General features: G+C 44.1%; 1 protein-coding gene across 1 annotated transcript in view; it reads left to right on the plus strand.

Annotated features, from left to right (window-relative positions):
- The first annotated feature begins 5,640 nt into the window (after positions 1–5,640).
- TRRAP (transformation/transcription domain associated protein) overlaps positions 5,641–18,412 on the plus strand; it is a 98,635-nt gene continuing 85,863 nt past the window's right edge. Inside the window, 13 exon segments of the mRNA XM_070955347.1 lie at positions 5,641–5,740; positions 6,271–6,320; positions 7,937–8,047; positions 8,981–9,085; positions 9,203–9,286; positions 9,789–9,845; positions 11,175–11,300; positions 12,901–12,978; positions 13,190–13,278; positions 14,015–14,111; positions 14,771–14,909; positions 16,054–16,132; positions 17,140–17,374. Coding sequence (XP_070811448.1) covers positions 5,641–5,740; positions 6,271–6,320; positions 7,937–8,047; positions 8,981–9,085; positions 9,203–9,286; positions 9,789–9,845; positions 11,175–11,300; positions 12,901–12,978; positions 13,190–13,278; positions 14,015–14,111; positions 14,771–14,909; positions 16,054–16,132; positions 17,140–17,374 — 1,350 coding nt within the window.

Below are 18,412 nucleotides of genomic sequence, written 5' to 3' on the forward strand. Positions count from 1 at the left end.
TTAGATATGAAAGCTGACTGGTTGACTTTGGGCCAATAACCAGGAGATGGTGAATTCTAGTCCTGCCTTAGGCATGAAAGCTGACTGGTTGACTTTGGGCCAATCACCAGGAGACTGTGAGTTCTAGTCCCATTGTAGATATGAAAGCTGAGTGGGCGAGATATAAAGAAATACTAAACAAATTTTGTAGCAGATTCTTCAAGGCCTTATGAAACAAGAGTTCCAAGTGTCTTATTTAGGAATAAAATGTGTTCTTTGTGAGACAGGGAGTCATTTTTATTATTTTTTTTTTAATGCATAAAATTTTAATAGAACTACAAGGGTGTTTTTCAGGCTGATTTTGATGATTAAAAAAATTCCCTGCATTGTTTTGCTTTCTGTATTTCCTACAAAGTTATAAATGCATCCTAGCCTGACCTAAAAATAACTGCAAAATGTGGTTTAGCACAGTATGTAAATAAAATTAGAACACACATCCTTTCAAATTTTTATTTCATAGCATTTTGAACACCCTTAAAAATAGGAATTCCATGCAGGCTGGGGAATTATGGGAGTTAAAATCCATGCAATCTTCCAAGTTGCCAAGCCTGGGGAAAAAAAAAAAAAAAAAAAGCCAGCGTAAACTATCCTATTATACAAAGTGGAGTAAGTTTGCTTCACACAAATCCAAAATAGAATTTGCTTTGTTTTGCCTTCATTGTGCAAACCCATCCAAAAACCCATCCATGCAAGCATGATTGACTTCTTGGTTGAAAGAACAAAGCGATAAAGCAGGGGTGATATACAGCAGGTTCTGACAGGCTCTGGAGAACCGGTAGCGGAAATTTTGAGCAGTTCGGAGAACTGGCAAATACCATCTCTGGCTGGCCCCAGAGTGGGGTGGGAATGGGGATTTTGCAGTATCCTTCCCCTGGAGTGGGGTGGGAATGGGGATTTTGCAATATCCTTCCCCTGCAGTGGGGTGGGAATGGGGATTTTGCAATATCCTTCTCATTCCATGCCCACCAAACCACACCACGCCCACAAGACACGCCCGCAGAACCGATAGTAAAAAAAAAAAATGGATTTCATCATTGCTACAAAGATGACATTCCCTGCAATTGCAAGTAGAAGGCAAATGCGGGTTGGAAAATCCTTGTTTTTTCCCCAATCAAGGGAAACAAATAGAAACTGTAACAACTAATTAAGAGATGACTTGGGTGAGAAAAAAAAAATGTAGCATTTTAGAAGACCTACAGATGCATAATGGCACGGTCGACTGCTTTACAGAATAACAGAGTGGGAAGCAGTGGTGAAATCCACATTATTTTTACTACCGGTTCTTGGTGGGTGTGGCAGGGGAAGAATACTGCAAAATCCCCATTCCCTCCCCACTCTGGGGCCAGCCAGAGGTGGCTTTTGCCAGTTCTCCGAACTACTCAAAATTTCCGCTACCGATTCTCCAGAACCTGTCAGAACCTGCTGGATTTCATCCCTGGTTGGAAGGGACCTTGTAGGTCATCTAGTCCAACCCTCCTCACCCAAGCAGGAGACCCTACACCATTTCTGACAGAGGGCAGTCCAGCCTCTTCTCGAAAGCTTCCAGGGATGAAGCTCCCACAACTTCCGAAGGCAACTTCTGGTCCATCAGTTGATTGTTCTCACTGCCAGAAAATTTCGCTTTATTTCCAGGTTGAATCTCTCCTTGGTCAGTTTCCATCCATTGTTTAGCACTTTTCCACTTTAAGGGGAACATTTTATGTTTGCAACGCTGGTCCCACTTTGCAAAGTCAAATACAGCTAAAAGGCACGAAAAAGCCCTAGAAAAAGGCCCAGAACTACTGATAGGGGATTATGGGAGCTGTAGTTCTTGTACCTCTGGAAATCATCCCCCTCCTCCCCCTCCCCTCCCCAGAAGTCTGCAAGGCTCAGTTCTGTATTGTGCTGCGAAAGGTTGCATGGATTGGTTGGGAAGAGCTGAGATCGGCGCGCTGATTGGCTAATCCCAGAAGAGAAGGCGAGGTATAGAGATAGAAAAAGTTAGAGAAGGCAAAAATCCCTGCATCCTTCACTCATTGAAAGCGAAGCATGAATCCTCACGTATGTTACAAAAATCTATGCACAATGCACAGCTGTACTCAGGACGATCAATTGCTTCTTTCTTTCTCTCTCTCTCTCTCTCTCTCTCCCTCCTCCTCTTTCCTTCTTTTGCTTTCTTTCAATTTCTTTCTTTTGTCTCCCTCTTCTTTCTTTCTTTGCTATCTTCTTTTGCTTTCTTTCTTTCTCTCCTTCCCTCCTTTTACTTTTGCTCTTTCTTTCTTTCTCTCTCTCCCTCCCTTCTTTCTTTTTCTTTCTCTTTCTTTTTCTCTCCCTCCCTCCTCTCTCCCTCCTTCCCTCCTCCTCTTTCTTTCTTTTGCTTTCTTTCCATTTCTTTCTCTTCCCCTCCTCTTTCTTTTGCTTTCTTTTTCCCTCCCTCCCTTCTTTCACTTTTGCTCTTTCTTTCTCTCTCCCTCCCTCTTTCTCTCCCTCTCCCTCCCTCCTTTCTTTCACTTTCTCTCTCCCTCCCTCCCTTCTTTCTTTTCCTTTCTCTCCTTTTTCTCTCCCTCCCTCCTCCTCCTCTTTCTTTCTTTTGCTTTCTTTCCATTTCTTTCTCCCCCCTCCTCTCTTTCTTTCTTTCCTTTCCTTTCTTTTGCTTTTTTTCTCTCCCTCCCTCCCTCCTTTTACTTTTGCTATCTTTCTCTTTCTCTCTCTTTCTCTCCCTCCCTCCTTTTCCTTCTCTCCTTTCTCCCTCCCTCCCTTTCTCTCTCCCTCCCCCCTCCTCTTTCTTTCTTTTGCTTTCTTTCCATTTCTTTCTCTTCCCCCTCCTTTCTTTTTTCTTCCTTCTTTCTTTCGCTTTCTTTTTCTTTCCCTCCCTCCTTTTACTTTTGCTATCTTTCTCTCTTTCCCTCCCTCCCTCCCTTCTTTCTCTTTCTTTCCCTCCCTCCCTCCCTCTCTTTCTTTTTCATTCCCGGATTTCTGGATTGATTTTTACACTCCCCTATTCTCAGCGCCTCCCAACTGCATTTCATTCTTTGGTTGAGGTTTTTTAAAAGGCGTTTGGGGATGAAGGCGGAAATGACGGCAGCAGGGCCCCTCTGCTCTCTTGCCTAGCTCTAGGGGGCAGTGGGGGGGGGGAGGAGGAAAGGACCGGAAGTGGCGCCGCCAAAGGCTTCCGACGCGGGCAGGTGAAGCGGCGGAGCCAGGGAGGCGGCCGGGTCTCCGGGGCTGCTTCGGGAAGCCGCCGAGGCGGGCATGAGGCGGCCCGGCCCGGTGAGAGGAGCCGGTGAGAGGAGCCTGGCCGGGGAAGGGAGGGGCGGGGACGGATGGAGCGGAGCCACGCTTCCCCCTCCCTTTGCGAAGCACAAAAGTGGGCGTGGCGGGGGAGGCGTGGCTTTCGCGGGGGGGAGGCGTGGCCGGCGCGAGATTGACAGTCGGCTTCTGCCAGCGGGATGGAACCCGGGCTGCTTCTCCAACCGGGCGCCCTCTGCTTTCGGGGACTCCCTCTCCCATCGTTCCCAGCCGTGCTTGGGGGTTCATGGGAGAGAAGGGAATCCTTCTTCGTGCGATGAAAAAAAGGGGGGATGGGGGAGTCGTTTCAAATTTGGGGGTTTTTTTCCCCCCCCAAAGAGCCGGATTCAGGGGTGGCTGGGGATGATGGGAGTTGTTGCTTTGTGTTTGGAGCATGGGAGTTAGGATAGATTCAACCCTGGTATGTGTGTGTGTGTTTGTGGGGCAGAGTTTTTAATCTACCCGTAGATGCATTAGAATTGATCTCTTGCTTTTTTGCAACAATGGATGGCCGGGCAAGGAGCGGTTCTTTTTGGCTCTGCAACAACAGCCCTGCAAGGGAGGCTGGGACTGACCGGTCTGAAGTCACCCATTGAAAGCCGACTGAGTGAGTTTAGGCCAATCACCAGGAGACAGTTGAGTTCTAGTTGTCTTTAAGCGTGAAAGCCAAACTGGATAAATTTTGAGTCTTATCACCAGGAGACAGTGAGTTCTAGTACCACCTTAGGCATAAAAGCTAGTTGGGTGACTTTGTGCCAATTGCCAGGAGGCAGTGAGTTCTAGCCCCGCCATAGGTATGAAAGCCAGCTAGGTGACTTTGGACCAATCACCAGGAGATAGGGAGTTCTAGTCCTGCCATAGGCATGAAAGCTGGCTGGGTGACTTTAGACCAATCACTAGGAGGCAGTGAGTTCTAGTCCTCTTAAGCATGAAGGCCAACTGGATAATTTTGAGTCTATCACTAGGAGATGGGGAGTTCTAGTCCTGCCATAGGCATGAAAGCTGGCTGGGTGACTTTGGACCAATCACTAGGAGACAGTGAGTTCTAGTCCTCTTAAGCATGAAGGCCAACTGGATAATTTTGAGTCTATCACAGGAGATGGAGAGTTCTAGTATCACCTTAGGCATGAAATCTAGTTCGGTGACTTTGTGCCAATTGCCAGGAGACGGTGAGTTCTAGTCCTGCCATAGGCATGAAAGCCAGCTAGATAACTTTGGACCAATCACTAGGAGACAGTGAGTTCTAGTCCTCTTAAACATGAAAGCAACTGGATAATTTTGAGTCTATCACCAGGAGATGGAGAGTTCTAGTACCACCTTAGGCATGAAATCTAGTTCGGTGACTTTGTGCCAATTGCCAGGAGATGGTGAGTTCTAGTCCTGCCATAGGCATGAAAGCCAGCTAGGTAACTTTGGACCAATCACTAGGAGACAGTGAGTTCTAGTCCTCTTAAGCATGAAGGCCAACTGGATAATTTTGAGTCTATCACCAGGAGATGGGGAGTTCTAGTCCTGCCATAGGCATGAAAGCTGGCTGGGTGGCTTTGGAACAATCACTAGGAGACAGTGAGTTCCAGTCCTCTTAAGCATGAAGGCCAACTGGATAATTTTGAGTCTATCACCAGGAGATGGGGAGTTCTAGTCCTGCCATAGGCATGAAAGCTGGCTGGGTGGCTTTGGAACAATCACTAGGAGACAGTGAGTTCCAGTCCTCTTAAGCATGAAAGCCAACTGGATAATTTTGAGCCTATCACCAGGAGATGGGGAGTTCTAGTACCACCTTAGGCATGAAATCTAGTTCGGTGACTTTGTGCCAATTGCCAGGAGACGGTGAGTTTTAGTCCTGCCATAGGCATGAAAGCCAGCTGGGTAACTTTGGACCAATCACTAGGAGACAGTGAGTTTTAGTCCTCTTAAGCTTGAAGGCCAACTGGATAATTTTGAGTCTTTCACCGGGAGATGGGGAGTTCTAGTCCTGCCGTAGGCATGAAAGCCAACTGGGTGACTTTGTGCCAGTCCCTCTTAAGCTACCTTGAGTTATTAAAAAAAAAAGTGGGATAAAACTATTTTTTATTATTTATTTTATTTTTATTTATTAAATTTGTATACCGCCCTACTCCCGAAGGACTCAGGGCGGTGAACAGGCACAAGATAAAATACAGAAATACAAAAATTAGAAACTAAATAAATCTCTCCTGTAACATCACAGCATCCGTGTAATGAGGCTAAAATAGCTTTGCTTTCTCTCTTCTTTTAGGCTGGCTGATCGCTTGAGCCCTTCAGTTTCCTCCTAAATATTCACTTAAATCTACAGAATTTTTTTTTTTTTAAAAAATGGCGTTCGTTTCAACCCAAGGACCCACCGTGGTCGACCAGACCACCTTAATGAAAAAGTATCTCCAGTTTGTGGCGGCTCTCACCGATGCTAACACACGTAAGTTTTTTTTTTTTTCTCCCGGCGCTGGTTTCCTTTGGGCGCAGACGTTTGAACAATCTCTGGCGCGAATCGTACTTGGCAAATTGTGAATTATCCTCCAGAATGCACGTTCTCCTCCTTTGGATTCCTATAGAACTGTGAATTCTTAAACCCAGAATTTTGGTGCAAATTGGAGGCTGGATTACATTTTGCACCTGAGATGGGGGCTGAATGCACCGGTAAAGATGCAAACCCCATCTGTGTCATTCCTGGCCTGCTTTGCAGACGTAACAGAGAAGCAAATGATGACCTTTTTTTCTCTTGAACCCTCACCAAAAAATAAGAAATCACATGGATGTGAGTGCGTGGAGATGAGTGTGTGTATGTGAAGAGGTGTGGCTGGAAATGTTGAGATGTGATGCATAAAACGGGGGTCGTGAGAGCCAAACTGATAAGATCTGATTGCTTCTTTCAGGGGGTTCAAATACTACCTCCCTGCTACAGGTTAATACATATTTCAACGCCTGCCTTTCATTCTTGCTTTTCAGCCGATGAAACGAAACTGAAGATGATGCAAGAAGTTAGTGAAAACTTTGAGGTAATAGTTCCTGGTTTGAGAGTGGAGTGCTTGACAGAGCTGGACATTTTTTATTTTTGTTTTTAATTTAATTTGATTTATATGCCGCCCTTCTCCGGAGACTCAGGGCGGTTTACAATGTGCTCAGCAATAGCCTTCATCCTTTTGTATATTTATACAAAGTCAACTTATTGCCCCCACAAACTGGGTCCTCAATTTACCCACCTTAGAAAGGATGGAAGGCTGAGTCGACCTTGAGCCTTGGCGAGATTCGAACCTGCAGTAATTGCAGGCAGCTGTTCTTAATAACAGGGGGTGCTTTAGACCACTGTACTACCAAGGCTCTTACATTGGGGGCCATTGTTGATTGGAGTGGTTAGAAAGTTTTTTTTATTAGAGACCTGGAAAGCTGCTGGTAGATATTGGATGACTGTTATCACGACTAGAATATAGAATAGAATAACAGAGTTGGAAGGGACCTTGGAGGTCTTCTAGTCCAGCCCCCTGCTTAGGCAGGAAACCCTACACCACTTCAGACAAATGGTTGTCCAACATCATCTTAAAAACTTCCAATGTTGGAGCATTCACAACTTCTGGAGTCAAGTTGTTCCACTGATGAATTGTTCTAACTGTCAGGAAGTTTCTCCTTAGTTCTAAGTTGCTTCTCTCCTTGATCAGTTTCCACCCATTGCTTCTTGTCCTGCCTTCAGGTGCTTTGGAGAATAGCTTGACTCCCTCTTCTTTGGGGCAGCCCCTGAGATATTGGAAGACTGCTATCATGTCAACCTTGGTCCTTCTTTTCATTAAACTAGACATACCCAGTTCCTGCAACCATTCTTCATATGTGACATAAAATGTGACTAGGGGTGACATAATAACAGTCTCCCAATATTTATAGGGCTGTCACAAAAAAGAGGGGGTCAACCTCTTCTCCAAAGCACCTGAGGATCGGAAAGGAATACAGGTAGCCCTTGACCGCTCATTTAGTGACCGTTTAAAAGTCACAACGGCATTGAAAAAAGTGACTTAACACAACCGTTTTTTGCGACCTTCTGACGAGCAAAGTCTTTATTCTTTATTTCAACTGGCTGGGCTGGCTTAAATAACGAATTTTAATGGGTGTTTTAGTTTTTAATATAGGGCCAAATTATTAATATGTTTTAAACTGTTTTTAAACTTTATGGATATAAGTGTTTTATTGTGGCTGTGCACCGCCCTGAGTCCCTCGGGAGAAGGGCGGTATAAAAATTTAAATAATAAATAAATAAATAAATAATTCTCTTATTCTTGTTCTTGTTTTTGTTTGACAAATTCAAATAAATAAAATAAATAAAAGTCCATGGGGGAAGCCAGATTCACTTAACAACCGTGTTACTAACTGAACAACTGCAGTGATTCACTTAACAACTGCGGCAAGGAAGGTTGTAAAACGGGATAAAATTGTCGTGACCGTCTCGCCTAGCAACAGAAATTCTGGGCTCCATTGTCGTGAGTCGAGGACTACCCGTAACGGATGCTGGCTGGGAAATTCTGGGAGTTGAAATCCACCCCTCTTAAAGTTGAGGTTGAGAAACAGTATTTTATACCCTCTGCGTGGTTGGAAACCCCCCAAAAGTCTTTTATTTTTCTCTTCCTAGAACGTCACCTCATCGCCTCAATATTCCACATTCCTGGAACACATCATCCCTCGCTTCCTTACTTTTCTCCAAGACGGGGAAGTCCAGTTCCTGCAGGAAAAACCTGCACAGGTACTCTCCAGATTACTTCTTTGTTCAATAGAATAGAATAGAATTCTTTATTGGCCAAGTGTGATTGGACACATAAGGAATTTATCTTGGTGCATAAGCTCTCGGTTTACATAAAAGAAAAGATACATTCTTTTCCTGTTATCCCTGTGATAAAGACATAGCCACCATCTTTTTTAAATCTTGGAAGAAAGAAGGTGAAATTACAGAGAAAAGGCCACGCCTGCTTTTGATAAGAGTTTGTATACCTTTACTGGTTGCAGCATAACAAATTTAGTGCACCTTCTGTGAGATCTTTTTTCTGACCTTCCAAGTTTTATCAAGAATTCCTGGTGTCTTTCACGGGACACAAGCTTGCCTAATTTTTTTTGATACTAGTCAAAAAGAACTGGACAATTAGATTTCATTACTGTCCATTTTGACATGCGATCTACTTCTTTTTAATGTAAAACCTCGCTTACGTTTTTCATGAATTTAAAATCCGCAGCCATGCACAGCCTCAATTAACGTGATAAGCTTTTGGGGTTTAATTTGGGTGGCTCAGTGGCTAAGACGCTGAGCTTGTCGATCGAAAGGCCGGCAGTTCAGCGGTTCGAATCCCTAGTGCCACGTAATGGGGTGAGCTCCTGTTCCTTGTCCCAGCTTCTGCCAACCTAGCAGTTCAAAAGCAGGTAAAAAATGCAAGTAGAAAAATAGGACCACCTTTGGTGGGAAGGTTACAGCGTTCCGTGTGCCTTTGGCGTTTAGTCATGCCGGCCACATGACCACGGAGACGTCTTTTGTGGTTTTTCGTGAATTTAAAATCTGCAGCCATGCACAATCTCAATTAACGTAATAAGCTTTTAGGGTTTAATTTGGGTCTTTTAACATAAACATGTTTATCATTCAAAACCAAGTTCTGTTCCCTATTATTTTTTTCTCTCTCCCCTTCTGCAGCAACTGAGAAAATTAGTTTTGGAAATAATCCATAGAATACCAACCAACGAGCATCTGCGCCCACACACCAAAAATATCTTATCTGTGATGTTTAGGTTTCTAGAGGTAATTCTGTTTGACTTTGCTCTCCTTAATTTTTTTTCAAAACCGTTGGTGGTATGCGGTTCTAAATTTTGCTACATAATAAACCCTTTTCCATCTCTCTCCCACCCTCATTTTTAGACCGAAAATGAAGAAAATGTACTTATTTGCTTGAGGATAATTATTGAGCTTCACAAACAGTTCCGGCCAGCTATCACACAAGAGGTAAATAATAAGTTTTTTTAATTTAGTGGCCTGCGGTTGTGTGACATAGTCAAAGCTCACAAACATTTTGGGGTTCCCACGAATAATCTTCGGGGGAGAAGAATGTTAAGGTAGGATGAGCAATAGGTCCTTTTTTTATTTTATTTTTTAATTTGATTTATATGCCGCCCTTCTCCGGAGACTCAGGGCGGCTTACAATGTGCTAAGCAATAGCCTTCATCCTTTTGTATATTTTTACAAAGTCAGCTTATTGCCCCCACAAACTGGGTCCTCAATTTACCCACCTTAGAAAGGATGGAAGGCTGAGTCAACCTTGAGCCTTGGCGAGATTCGAACCTGCAGTAATTGCAGGCAGTTGGCGTTAATCACAATGCTTCGTCTTTGGTTGTGGTCTCCTCAAACAGCAGACCCTGGGAGTCGGTTGGACTTCTTTTTCCAAGACTAGAACGGTTTCAGACTTTGAAATCAAATTTCTCATAACACCTTACCCCTTTTTCTGCAGATTCATCATTTCTTGGATTTTGTGAAACAGATTTACAAGGAGCTTCCAAAAGTAGTGGTAGGTAATACAACGATGACATTTATGTGTCGAACCGCGAGGCCCGGGACTTGCCACAATGGGGTGGGAAAAAGCACTGGAGCACGGGGGGGTTTCGGGAATGCACCGGTGACGGGGGGAGGTGTCGGAACGACTACAGCAGCAACACGGGAGGCTCAGCTGTAGCGTGGCAGGAACAGCGCGGACACGCGGCTTGGCTCGGTGGTCTCGTGACGGCGAAGGTAGCGGCGGAGATCAGCTGCAAGGCGCGGAGGTGTGGCCAAGGGTGGAATGCGCTGAGCAGGCCCAACAATCAGCTGGGCCAGAGCGCAGGACAAGCACCAGGGCGAGGTACGCACAGGGTAGAGGCGTGGCTCGCTTATTTAAGGGCGCTTGGAGGCGGTCACTCCCAGCGCTGACTTTTGCTGCTGAATGAACTCAGTGCATGCCAGAGTCTGGCTGCATAAACCCAGCATTGAAGCGTGTGGCGTTTTTCCTACTGGTGTCAGTCGGTGTTGTGGCCCATCAGTGGCCTGTGCAGCTAGTAGCTGATTCCGACAGTGAGGAGGCTGGTGTGGTGCTGTGCCAGCAGCCTGTGCAGCTGGCACTCGAGTCGGACAGTGAGGAGGCTGGAGAAGATGTGGTGCCAGAGGCGGGGATTCAGCCAGGGCCTTCAGAACCTCCAGAAGCTCCCTTAAGTGAAGAGGAAGAAGAGGAGGAGCTTCTTCTCGATGCACGGGCGCGCAGAGCTGCCAAAAGGCAGGAGTGGCTCCTCAGGAGGAGGTCTCCTCGAGAGTAAGGCTTGGGGCTAATTGGCCACTCCCTTAGCCTATTTAAGGACGGACGATTGAGGCAATTTGCAGGGAACAACTTCGCTCTCCTTCACCTCCTGATCTTAGTTCTCTTATCAGTTTCCTGCAAATTGCTTCTGGGCTTTCTGCCAACCCTAATAAGATGACGATTATTTATTCTTTGGAGTCTTGTAGGCTGTTAAGAAAGCTAATTAACAGCCTTTGTTTGAAAAAGATTGATTTAATTTAGCAAACTAAGGTTTGTACAGACTTTGTGCGTGCTGCATTCTTTGGGGTCCGTAGCTGGGGCAGAGCAGTCAGGATCTTGGATCCCTGAGAGGGAAGTCTGCACTCTGGCCCATCTGATTGTGAGATTATGTTTTTCTTCTATACTGCATGAAAGTTTATTGGAAAACCTTTTGGTCTTGAACCAGTAGCGCCGGATCGCTAAGGCTTGATTACCGTTTGGCTGGTTTTCCTAAATTCCTTCTTTAACTTTTGCATCGCCGCCTGCAACCGGCAGCTAGAGTGATGCTTCGGTTGTGTTTCTTAACCTTAGAATCGGTACTTTGAGAATCCTCAAGTTGTCCCGGAGAACACCATCCCTACCCCAGAAATGGTGGGCTTGATCACGACGGTTGTAGTGAAAGTAAATCCGGAGAGAGATGACAGTGAAACTAGATCGGTGAGTGCAAGACCCCGTCTTTGTAGGAGAAGGAGTGGCAGAATCTGGGGGAGCGGAGTCAAAAGTGAACTAAGACTAACCTCCCTTTTTTAAAAAATGTTTTATTTGTTCTATTTATCTAACATTCAATTTTCATCAAACATTGTGAGGTCTGGGTACAGTTATTTTTAAACAATCACGATGCACATATTTGTTGTGGTATTCATCACTATAATATTGATAATAAAATAATATGATAATATAATTTTATTTTTATTTATTGATTTGATTTGATTTCTATACCGCCCTACTCCTGAAGGACTCAGGGCGGTGCACAGCCAAACAATAAAATACATACATACAAAATTTAAAAGTGGAATTAAAATCAAATTAAATAGTTTTGGCCCAGACAAATTAAAACCCCAAACAATTTAAAACCAATTTTAAAATTTGAATATATAAAACACTAAAAGATATTAAAAATTAAAAATCTTTTATAAAAGAGGGAGAAAATAATAATACTTAACACCATCTTCTTTAACAATTCTCCACTTTAGCATTTCCTCCTTTTATATCTCCTCCTTTCTAACTTCTGTTTCTATTGCCTGGCCATTGATATGTCCGATATCCAAAAATATTGTTTCTTCTTTATCCTTTATAGTAAACATTAGTCTATCCATTTCTGCACATTCTAATATTTTCTTAATTACATTCCCCTCAGACGGAATCTCATCATTTTTCCAAATACAATTCTAGATGCGGTTAGTTTATGCAAGACCAGATATGTAGTCTTTTTATCGTACCGTATTTTTCGGAGTATAAGACGCACCTTAGTTTTTTGGGGAGGAAAATAAGAAAAAAGCTGATTGGCAGGTGGATCAGCCTCCTGGAATACCCCCAATCAGCTGTTCCCAGAGGTGAATTTTAGCAACAGTTGTGAGCTCTGTGCCTTGCTTTTTTTTTTCTGCCTCTGAAACTTCTGAAACTCAGAAAAAACTTTCTTTTCTGCCTCTGAAAGCCTCCGAAACAGCTTCAGAAAAAAAGCCTCTGAAGCTCTGTTTGGGGGCTTCTTTTCTGAAGCTTCGTTTCTGATGCTTTTTTCAGCCTCTGAAACCTCCTTATACTACATTCGGAGTATTTGATTTGGTTTGATTTGATTTGATTACATTTCTATACCGCCCTTCTCCCGAAGGACTCAGGGCGGTGTACAGCCACATTAAAACAAACCCATCACAAAAATTAAAAACCGTTAAAATAAATTAAAGCAATTTGGCCGTTATTAAAACCCTTAGCTAAAACCCCTTTAAAACTAATTAAAACCCATTAAAATTAATTTATTTGGTCAGGCCGGCTTGATTAAGCAATAGAGTCTTCAGAGCACGATGGAAGGCGTGTTTGGGGAAAAAAGGTGCGTCTTATAAACTGAAAAATACGGTATTTTTCTGGTAGAATGCCCAACAAAAATATCTCTGGAAGGAGATGTGTAGGAGAAGAAATGAGAACCTAGGATGGAGTTAAAAGAGGGATCAGCTTAGAATCCCTACATAACCACAAATGAACTATGTCTGACGTCCTTTGAATTCTATTGACCATTCCTTTTTTTTTTTTTATCCTTTTCCAGCACGCGGTCATTCCTCGCGGCTCCCTTTCCTTGAAAGTTTTAGCCGAACTTCCCATAATCGTCGTCCTCATGTATCAGGTTTGTATGAAACGATGTTCTCCCATGTCTCAATTCCCATAACTTCCCACTACTTTTTTCTTCTTTCCCTCATCGGAGGCGAGGCTAAGAGGTAGGTGTAATTTCGTGCGTACCTGAACGTTACTTCTACCCTTCTCAAAATGAAAAGGAAAAATAAACGGTTGCTATTTGTCCTCGTCTAACACGCCTCTTTCTGTTTTATTCCCCTTAGCTCTACAAGCTGAATATTCACAACGTGGTAGCCGAATTTGTGCCCTTGATCATGAATACCATAATTATTCAGGTGTCCAACCAAGCCAGGTATGCATAAGGAATTAAAACTTTTAACAAATCCCAAACTGTGTAAACAGACATACAGAGAAAAAAAAGGAAAAAAGTTTAGCATTCCACCATCCAATTTCAGAGTTCCTGTTAGTTATTCAGCCAGTAAATAATTGTTGTGATCTTTTACCCTTTACCTTTACTCCAACCTCCCCTTCTCTTCCTTCCTCTTTCTCCTACTTCCTTCCTTCTTCCTCTCCTTCTCTTTCCTACTTCCCTTTCTCTATCCCCATCCTCTCTTCTTTCCCCCTTCTAACTTTCTCCCCTGCTCCTCTTTCCCCTCCCTTTTCTTCCTCTGCTTTTCCCTTTCTTCTTTCTCCTCTCCTCTCCTCTCTTCTCCCTTCCTCTCTCTCTACTCCTTCCCCTCTCTCCTGTTGTTTCCCTTTTCCATTCAATCTAAAGTAGTATTCGAGCAACCCCGATTTTCTAATTATCTTTATTCTCATTTCAATTTCTTACTCAATTAATATTTAATTTTATTTCATCATTTGCCTACATTTTTATAATATCTCACTTTTTTTTCCCTTTTACCCCCCTCTCCCCTTTCTCCTTTTACTTGACAAAAAGTAAAAAATGAAAAATGAAAGTTAAAGATGAATGAAAAATGATGGAAATGATTGTACATGTAAATGTGTTTATGAGAAATAAAAATAAAAAATCTTTTTTGAAAAAAAAATAAACATTCTGATCAAATACTCCTTCTTCCATAATTCAGGCAGAATAAAAACTACAATAAGGAATTGTACGCCGACTTCATTGCTGCCCAGATTAAAACATTGTCGTTTCTGGCTTACATTATAAGGATTTATCAGGTGAGCCTGGCCCTGTGGTGAACTTCCCACCCAATGTCTTACTTCCTCTAAGTTCCTCTTTTTTTAAAAAAAATAATAATAATTTTTTAATCTTATTTTAATACAAACAATCCATCTTCCATTAAACAGTGTGTCGCCTGGGTACAAATGTCTTGTGCAATAACAATTAAAATTTACAGCCGTATTCATGATTTGTCTATTCTTAACACTGATATACATAGCATATCTAATACTGTAACAATCCTCTTCTTAACGTATATAATTCTATTGATACATTTTCTATATTTCGCTAATCTACTTTTATTTCTAACTTTCACCTTTATTCTCTAGCCATCGATACAATGGTTCCCATATAAATATAACGTTCAGTTTGTTCCTTCTCTTTAGTTGCAAGTGTTATCCTATTCATTTCTGCACATTCTAATATTTTCCTAATCACATTCTCATCCGTAGGAATCTCTTCACTTTGCCAATTTTTGTGCAAATACAATTCTAGCTGCAGTTATTACATAGATAATTAGATGTACATTGCTCTTTACTATAAGTTTCTGATAAAACCCCCACCAAAAATAAGTTCCTCTTCATTGAGATGTAAGCAACGGAGGCCACATCTATAACATGGAGGTGCATTTTATTTTATTTTTTTCTCACCTTGCCAGGAGTTGGTAGCTAAATATTCCCAGCAGATGGTGAAGGGAATGTTGCAGCTGCTGTCCAACTGTCCAGCGGAAACGGCTCACCTGAGGAAGGAACTGCTCATCGCAGCCAAGCATATCCTTACCACTGACCTGAGGAGCCGTACGTACATTGGCCCTGTTTAGATGGTCGCACGTAGTCCTCGACTTATGACAGCACTTGAGCCCAACGTTTCTCTGCCGAAATGAGACGTTTGTTTGAGCCGAGCTTTGGCCCGTTTTACGACCTTCCTTGCCCTAATTGTGAAGTGAATCGCCGCAGGTGGTAAACGAGTACCGTGGTGGCGGCGGCGCGAATCTGGCATCCCCGTTGACTTTGTTGCTCAAAAGAGGATCACATGACCTTGGGACACAGCAATGAATGGGGTCATGAGGTGTGGTGGCGCAATGGTTAAGACGCAGTATTGCAGGCTACTTCTGCTGACTGCCGGCTGTCGCCAGTTTCAATCGCAACCAGGCTCAAGGTTGACTCAGCCTTCCATCCTTCCGAGGTGGATAAAATAAGGACCCAGATTGTTGGGGGCAAGAGGTTGACTCTGTAAACCGCTTACAGAGGGCTGTAAAGCACTGTGAAGCGGTATATAAGTCTTAAGTGCTATTGCCTTCCTTCCCTCCTTCCTCCCTCCCTTCCTTCTTTCCTTCCTCTCTCCCCCTCCTTCCTCCCTCTCTTCTTTTCCTTCCTTCCTTCCTCCCTCTCCTTCCTTCCTCCCTTCTTTTCTTTCCTTCTTCTCTCCCTCCTCCCTCCCTTCCTCCTTCTTTTCCTTCCTTCCTCCCTCCCTCCCTCCCTCCCTCCCCACAGTGGTTAAAGTGAAGTATTGCAGACTGACTGTGCCCACAGCCAGGTGTTTAAATCTCACCAGTCTCAAGGTTGACTTAGCCTTCCGTCCTTCCGAGGTGGGTAAAAGGAGGACCCAAATTGTTAGGGGCAAGAGGCTGACTCTGCAAACTGCTTAGAGAGGGCTGTGAAAGCACCGTGAAGCGGCATATAGGTCTTATTGCTATAAGTATGAACCAATTGCCAAGCCTCTGAATTTTGATGGCACGATCCCCACAAAGGTCGTAAAGTGTGAAAGACGTACGTCCTAAGTCACCTTTTTCAGCGCCGTCGTGACTTTGAACGGTCCCTAAACGAACTGTTTTGTAAGTCCAGGACTACCTGTGCCATCTTAAATTAAGTTGAAGCATCTTAATAAAAACCCTGTTGCCTTCCTTACGACACTCATTCTGTTGCAAATCTTTCGTTGCAGAGTTTATCCCGTGCATGGACAAATTGTTCGATGAATCCATACTCATAGGCTCTGGCTACACGGCTCGTGAAACGCTCAGGTGGGTAACGCGTGCTATTTACCTGGAGGCATCGAGCGGTCCTCTCTAAAAGTTGTAGGTGTCTGCAGGGGGAGGGAAATTGCGACGCACGTTCGTAAAATGGGGCAAAACTCAAGCAACGTCTCGCTTAACAACAGAAATGTGGGGCTCGATTGTAGTCATAAGTCGAGGACTACCTGTAACATATACCACTCTAATATAATAATAATAATACCACTCTAATGGCAGAAAGTGAAGAGGCACTAAAGAGCCTCTTGATCTGGGTGAAGGAGGAGAGTGCAAAAGTTGGCTTGAAACTCAACATTAAGAAAACTAAGATCATGGCATCCATCCCTCTCAATTCCTGGCAAATAGATGGGGAAGAAATGGAGGTAGTGACAGATTTTATTTTCCTGGGCTTCCAAGATCACCGCAGATGGGGACTACAGCCCAGAAATTAAAAGAGGCTTGCTCCTGGGGAGGAAAGCTATGGCAAATCTAGACAGCATACTAAAAAGCAGAGACATCACCCTGCCAACAAAAGTGCGTCTAGTCAAGGCGATGGTTTTCCCAGTTGCAATGGATGGCTGTGAAAGTTGGACCATAAGGAAGGCTGAGCGCCAAAGAATGGAGGCCTTTGAACTCTGGTGCTGGAGAAGAGTCCTGCGAGTCCCCTGGACTGCAAGGCGATCCAACCGGTTAGTCCCAGAGGAGATCAACCCTGACTGCTCTTTAGAAGGCCAGATCCTGAGGATGAAACTCAAATCCTTTGGCCACCCAATGAGAAGGAAGGACTCCCTGGAGAAGAGCCTAATGCTGGGAACGATGGAGGGCAAAAGAAGAAGGGGATGGCAGAGAACGAGGTGGCTGGAAGGAGTCACTGAAGCAGTCGGCATGAGTTTAACTGGACTCCGGGGGATGGTAGAGGACAGGAAGGCCTGGAGGAATGTTGTCCATGGGGTTGTGATGGGTCAGACATGACTTTGCAACTAACAACACCTGTAATATGTTTTTTTTTCCTCCTTTAGGCCCCTTGCGTACAGCACCCTGGCCGATCTGGTCCATCACGTCCGGCAGCATTTACCCCTCAACGATCTCTCCCTGGCCGTCCAGCTCTTTGCCAAGAATATTGATGATGAATCTTTACCCAGCAGCATCCAGACCATGTCATGTAAACTTCTGCTCAACCTGGTGGATTGCATTCGGTCCAAGAGCGAGCAGGAAAATGGAAACGGCAGAGATATCCTCATGAGGATGTTGGAGGTAGGAAGGCTTGTAGGTAGGAAGAGCCGAGGTGGCGCAGTGGTTAGAGTGGCAGCACTGCAAGCTACTTCAGCTGACTGCTAGCTGCAGTTCAGCAGTTCAAATCTCACCGGCTCAAGGTTGACTCAGCCTTCCATCCTTCCCGAGGTCGGTAAAGCGAGGACCCAGATTGTTGGGGGGCAAGAGGCTGACTCTGTAAACCACTTAGAGAGGGCTGTAAAAGCACTGTGAAGCAGTATACAAGTCTGCTATTGCGAAGGAAGGAAGGAGGGAAGGAAGGAAGGAAAGAAAGAAAGAAAGAAAGAAAGAAAGAAAGAAGAGAGAAAGAAAGAAAGAAAGCAAGCCATGGTGGCACAGTGGTTAGAATGCAGTATTGCAGGTTATCTCTGCCCACTGTCAGGAGTTCGATCCCGACCAGCTCAAGGTTGACTCAGCCTTCCATCCTTCCCGAGGTGGGTAAAATGAGAACCCAGATTGTTGGGGGGCAAGAGGCTGACTCTGTAAACCACTTAGAGAGGGCTGTAAAAGCACTGTGAAGCAGTATACAAGTCTGCTATTGCGAAGGAAGGAAGGAGGGAAGGAAGGAAGGAAGGAAGGAAGGAAAAGAGAAAGAAAGAAAGAAAGAAAAGAAAGAAAGAAAGAAAGAAAGAAAGAAAGAAAGAAAGAAAGAAAGCCATGGTGGCACAGTGGTTAGAATGCAGTATTGCAGGTTATCTCTGCCCACTGTCAGGAGTTCGATCCCGACCAGCTCAAGGTTGACTCAGCCTTCCATCCTTCCCGAGGTGGGTAAAATGAGAACCCAGATTGTTGGGGGGCAAGAGGCTGACTCTGTAAACCGCTTAGAGAGGGCTGTAAAAGCACTACTAAGCGGTATAAAAGTCTGCTATTGCGAAGGAAGGAAGGTCATAAATTCACCTTTGAAAGACTGATTGTCAGGCCTTGGCTGAAGGTGAATGAGATGAATTCACATGCCTTGAATAAAAAGGGTTTTGTCGGGACCAGGATTCTGCTTCGTGCTTTTTGGGGAAGAACAGGTAG

The sequence above is a fragment of the Pituophis catenifer genome, unplaced genomic scaffold, assembly GCF_029215685.1.
Source record: "Pituophis catenifer annectens isolate HBS135680 unplaced genomic scaffold, rPitCat1.0.hap2 SCAF_16, whole genome shotgun sequence".
NCBI classification, from domain to species: domain Eukaryota; kingdom Metazoa; phylum Chordata; class Lepidosauria; order Squamata; family Colubridae; genus Pituophis; species Pituophis catenifer.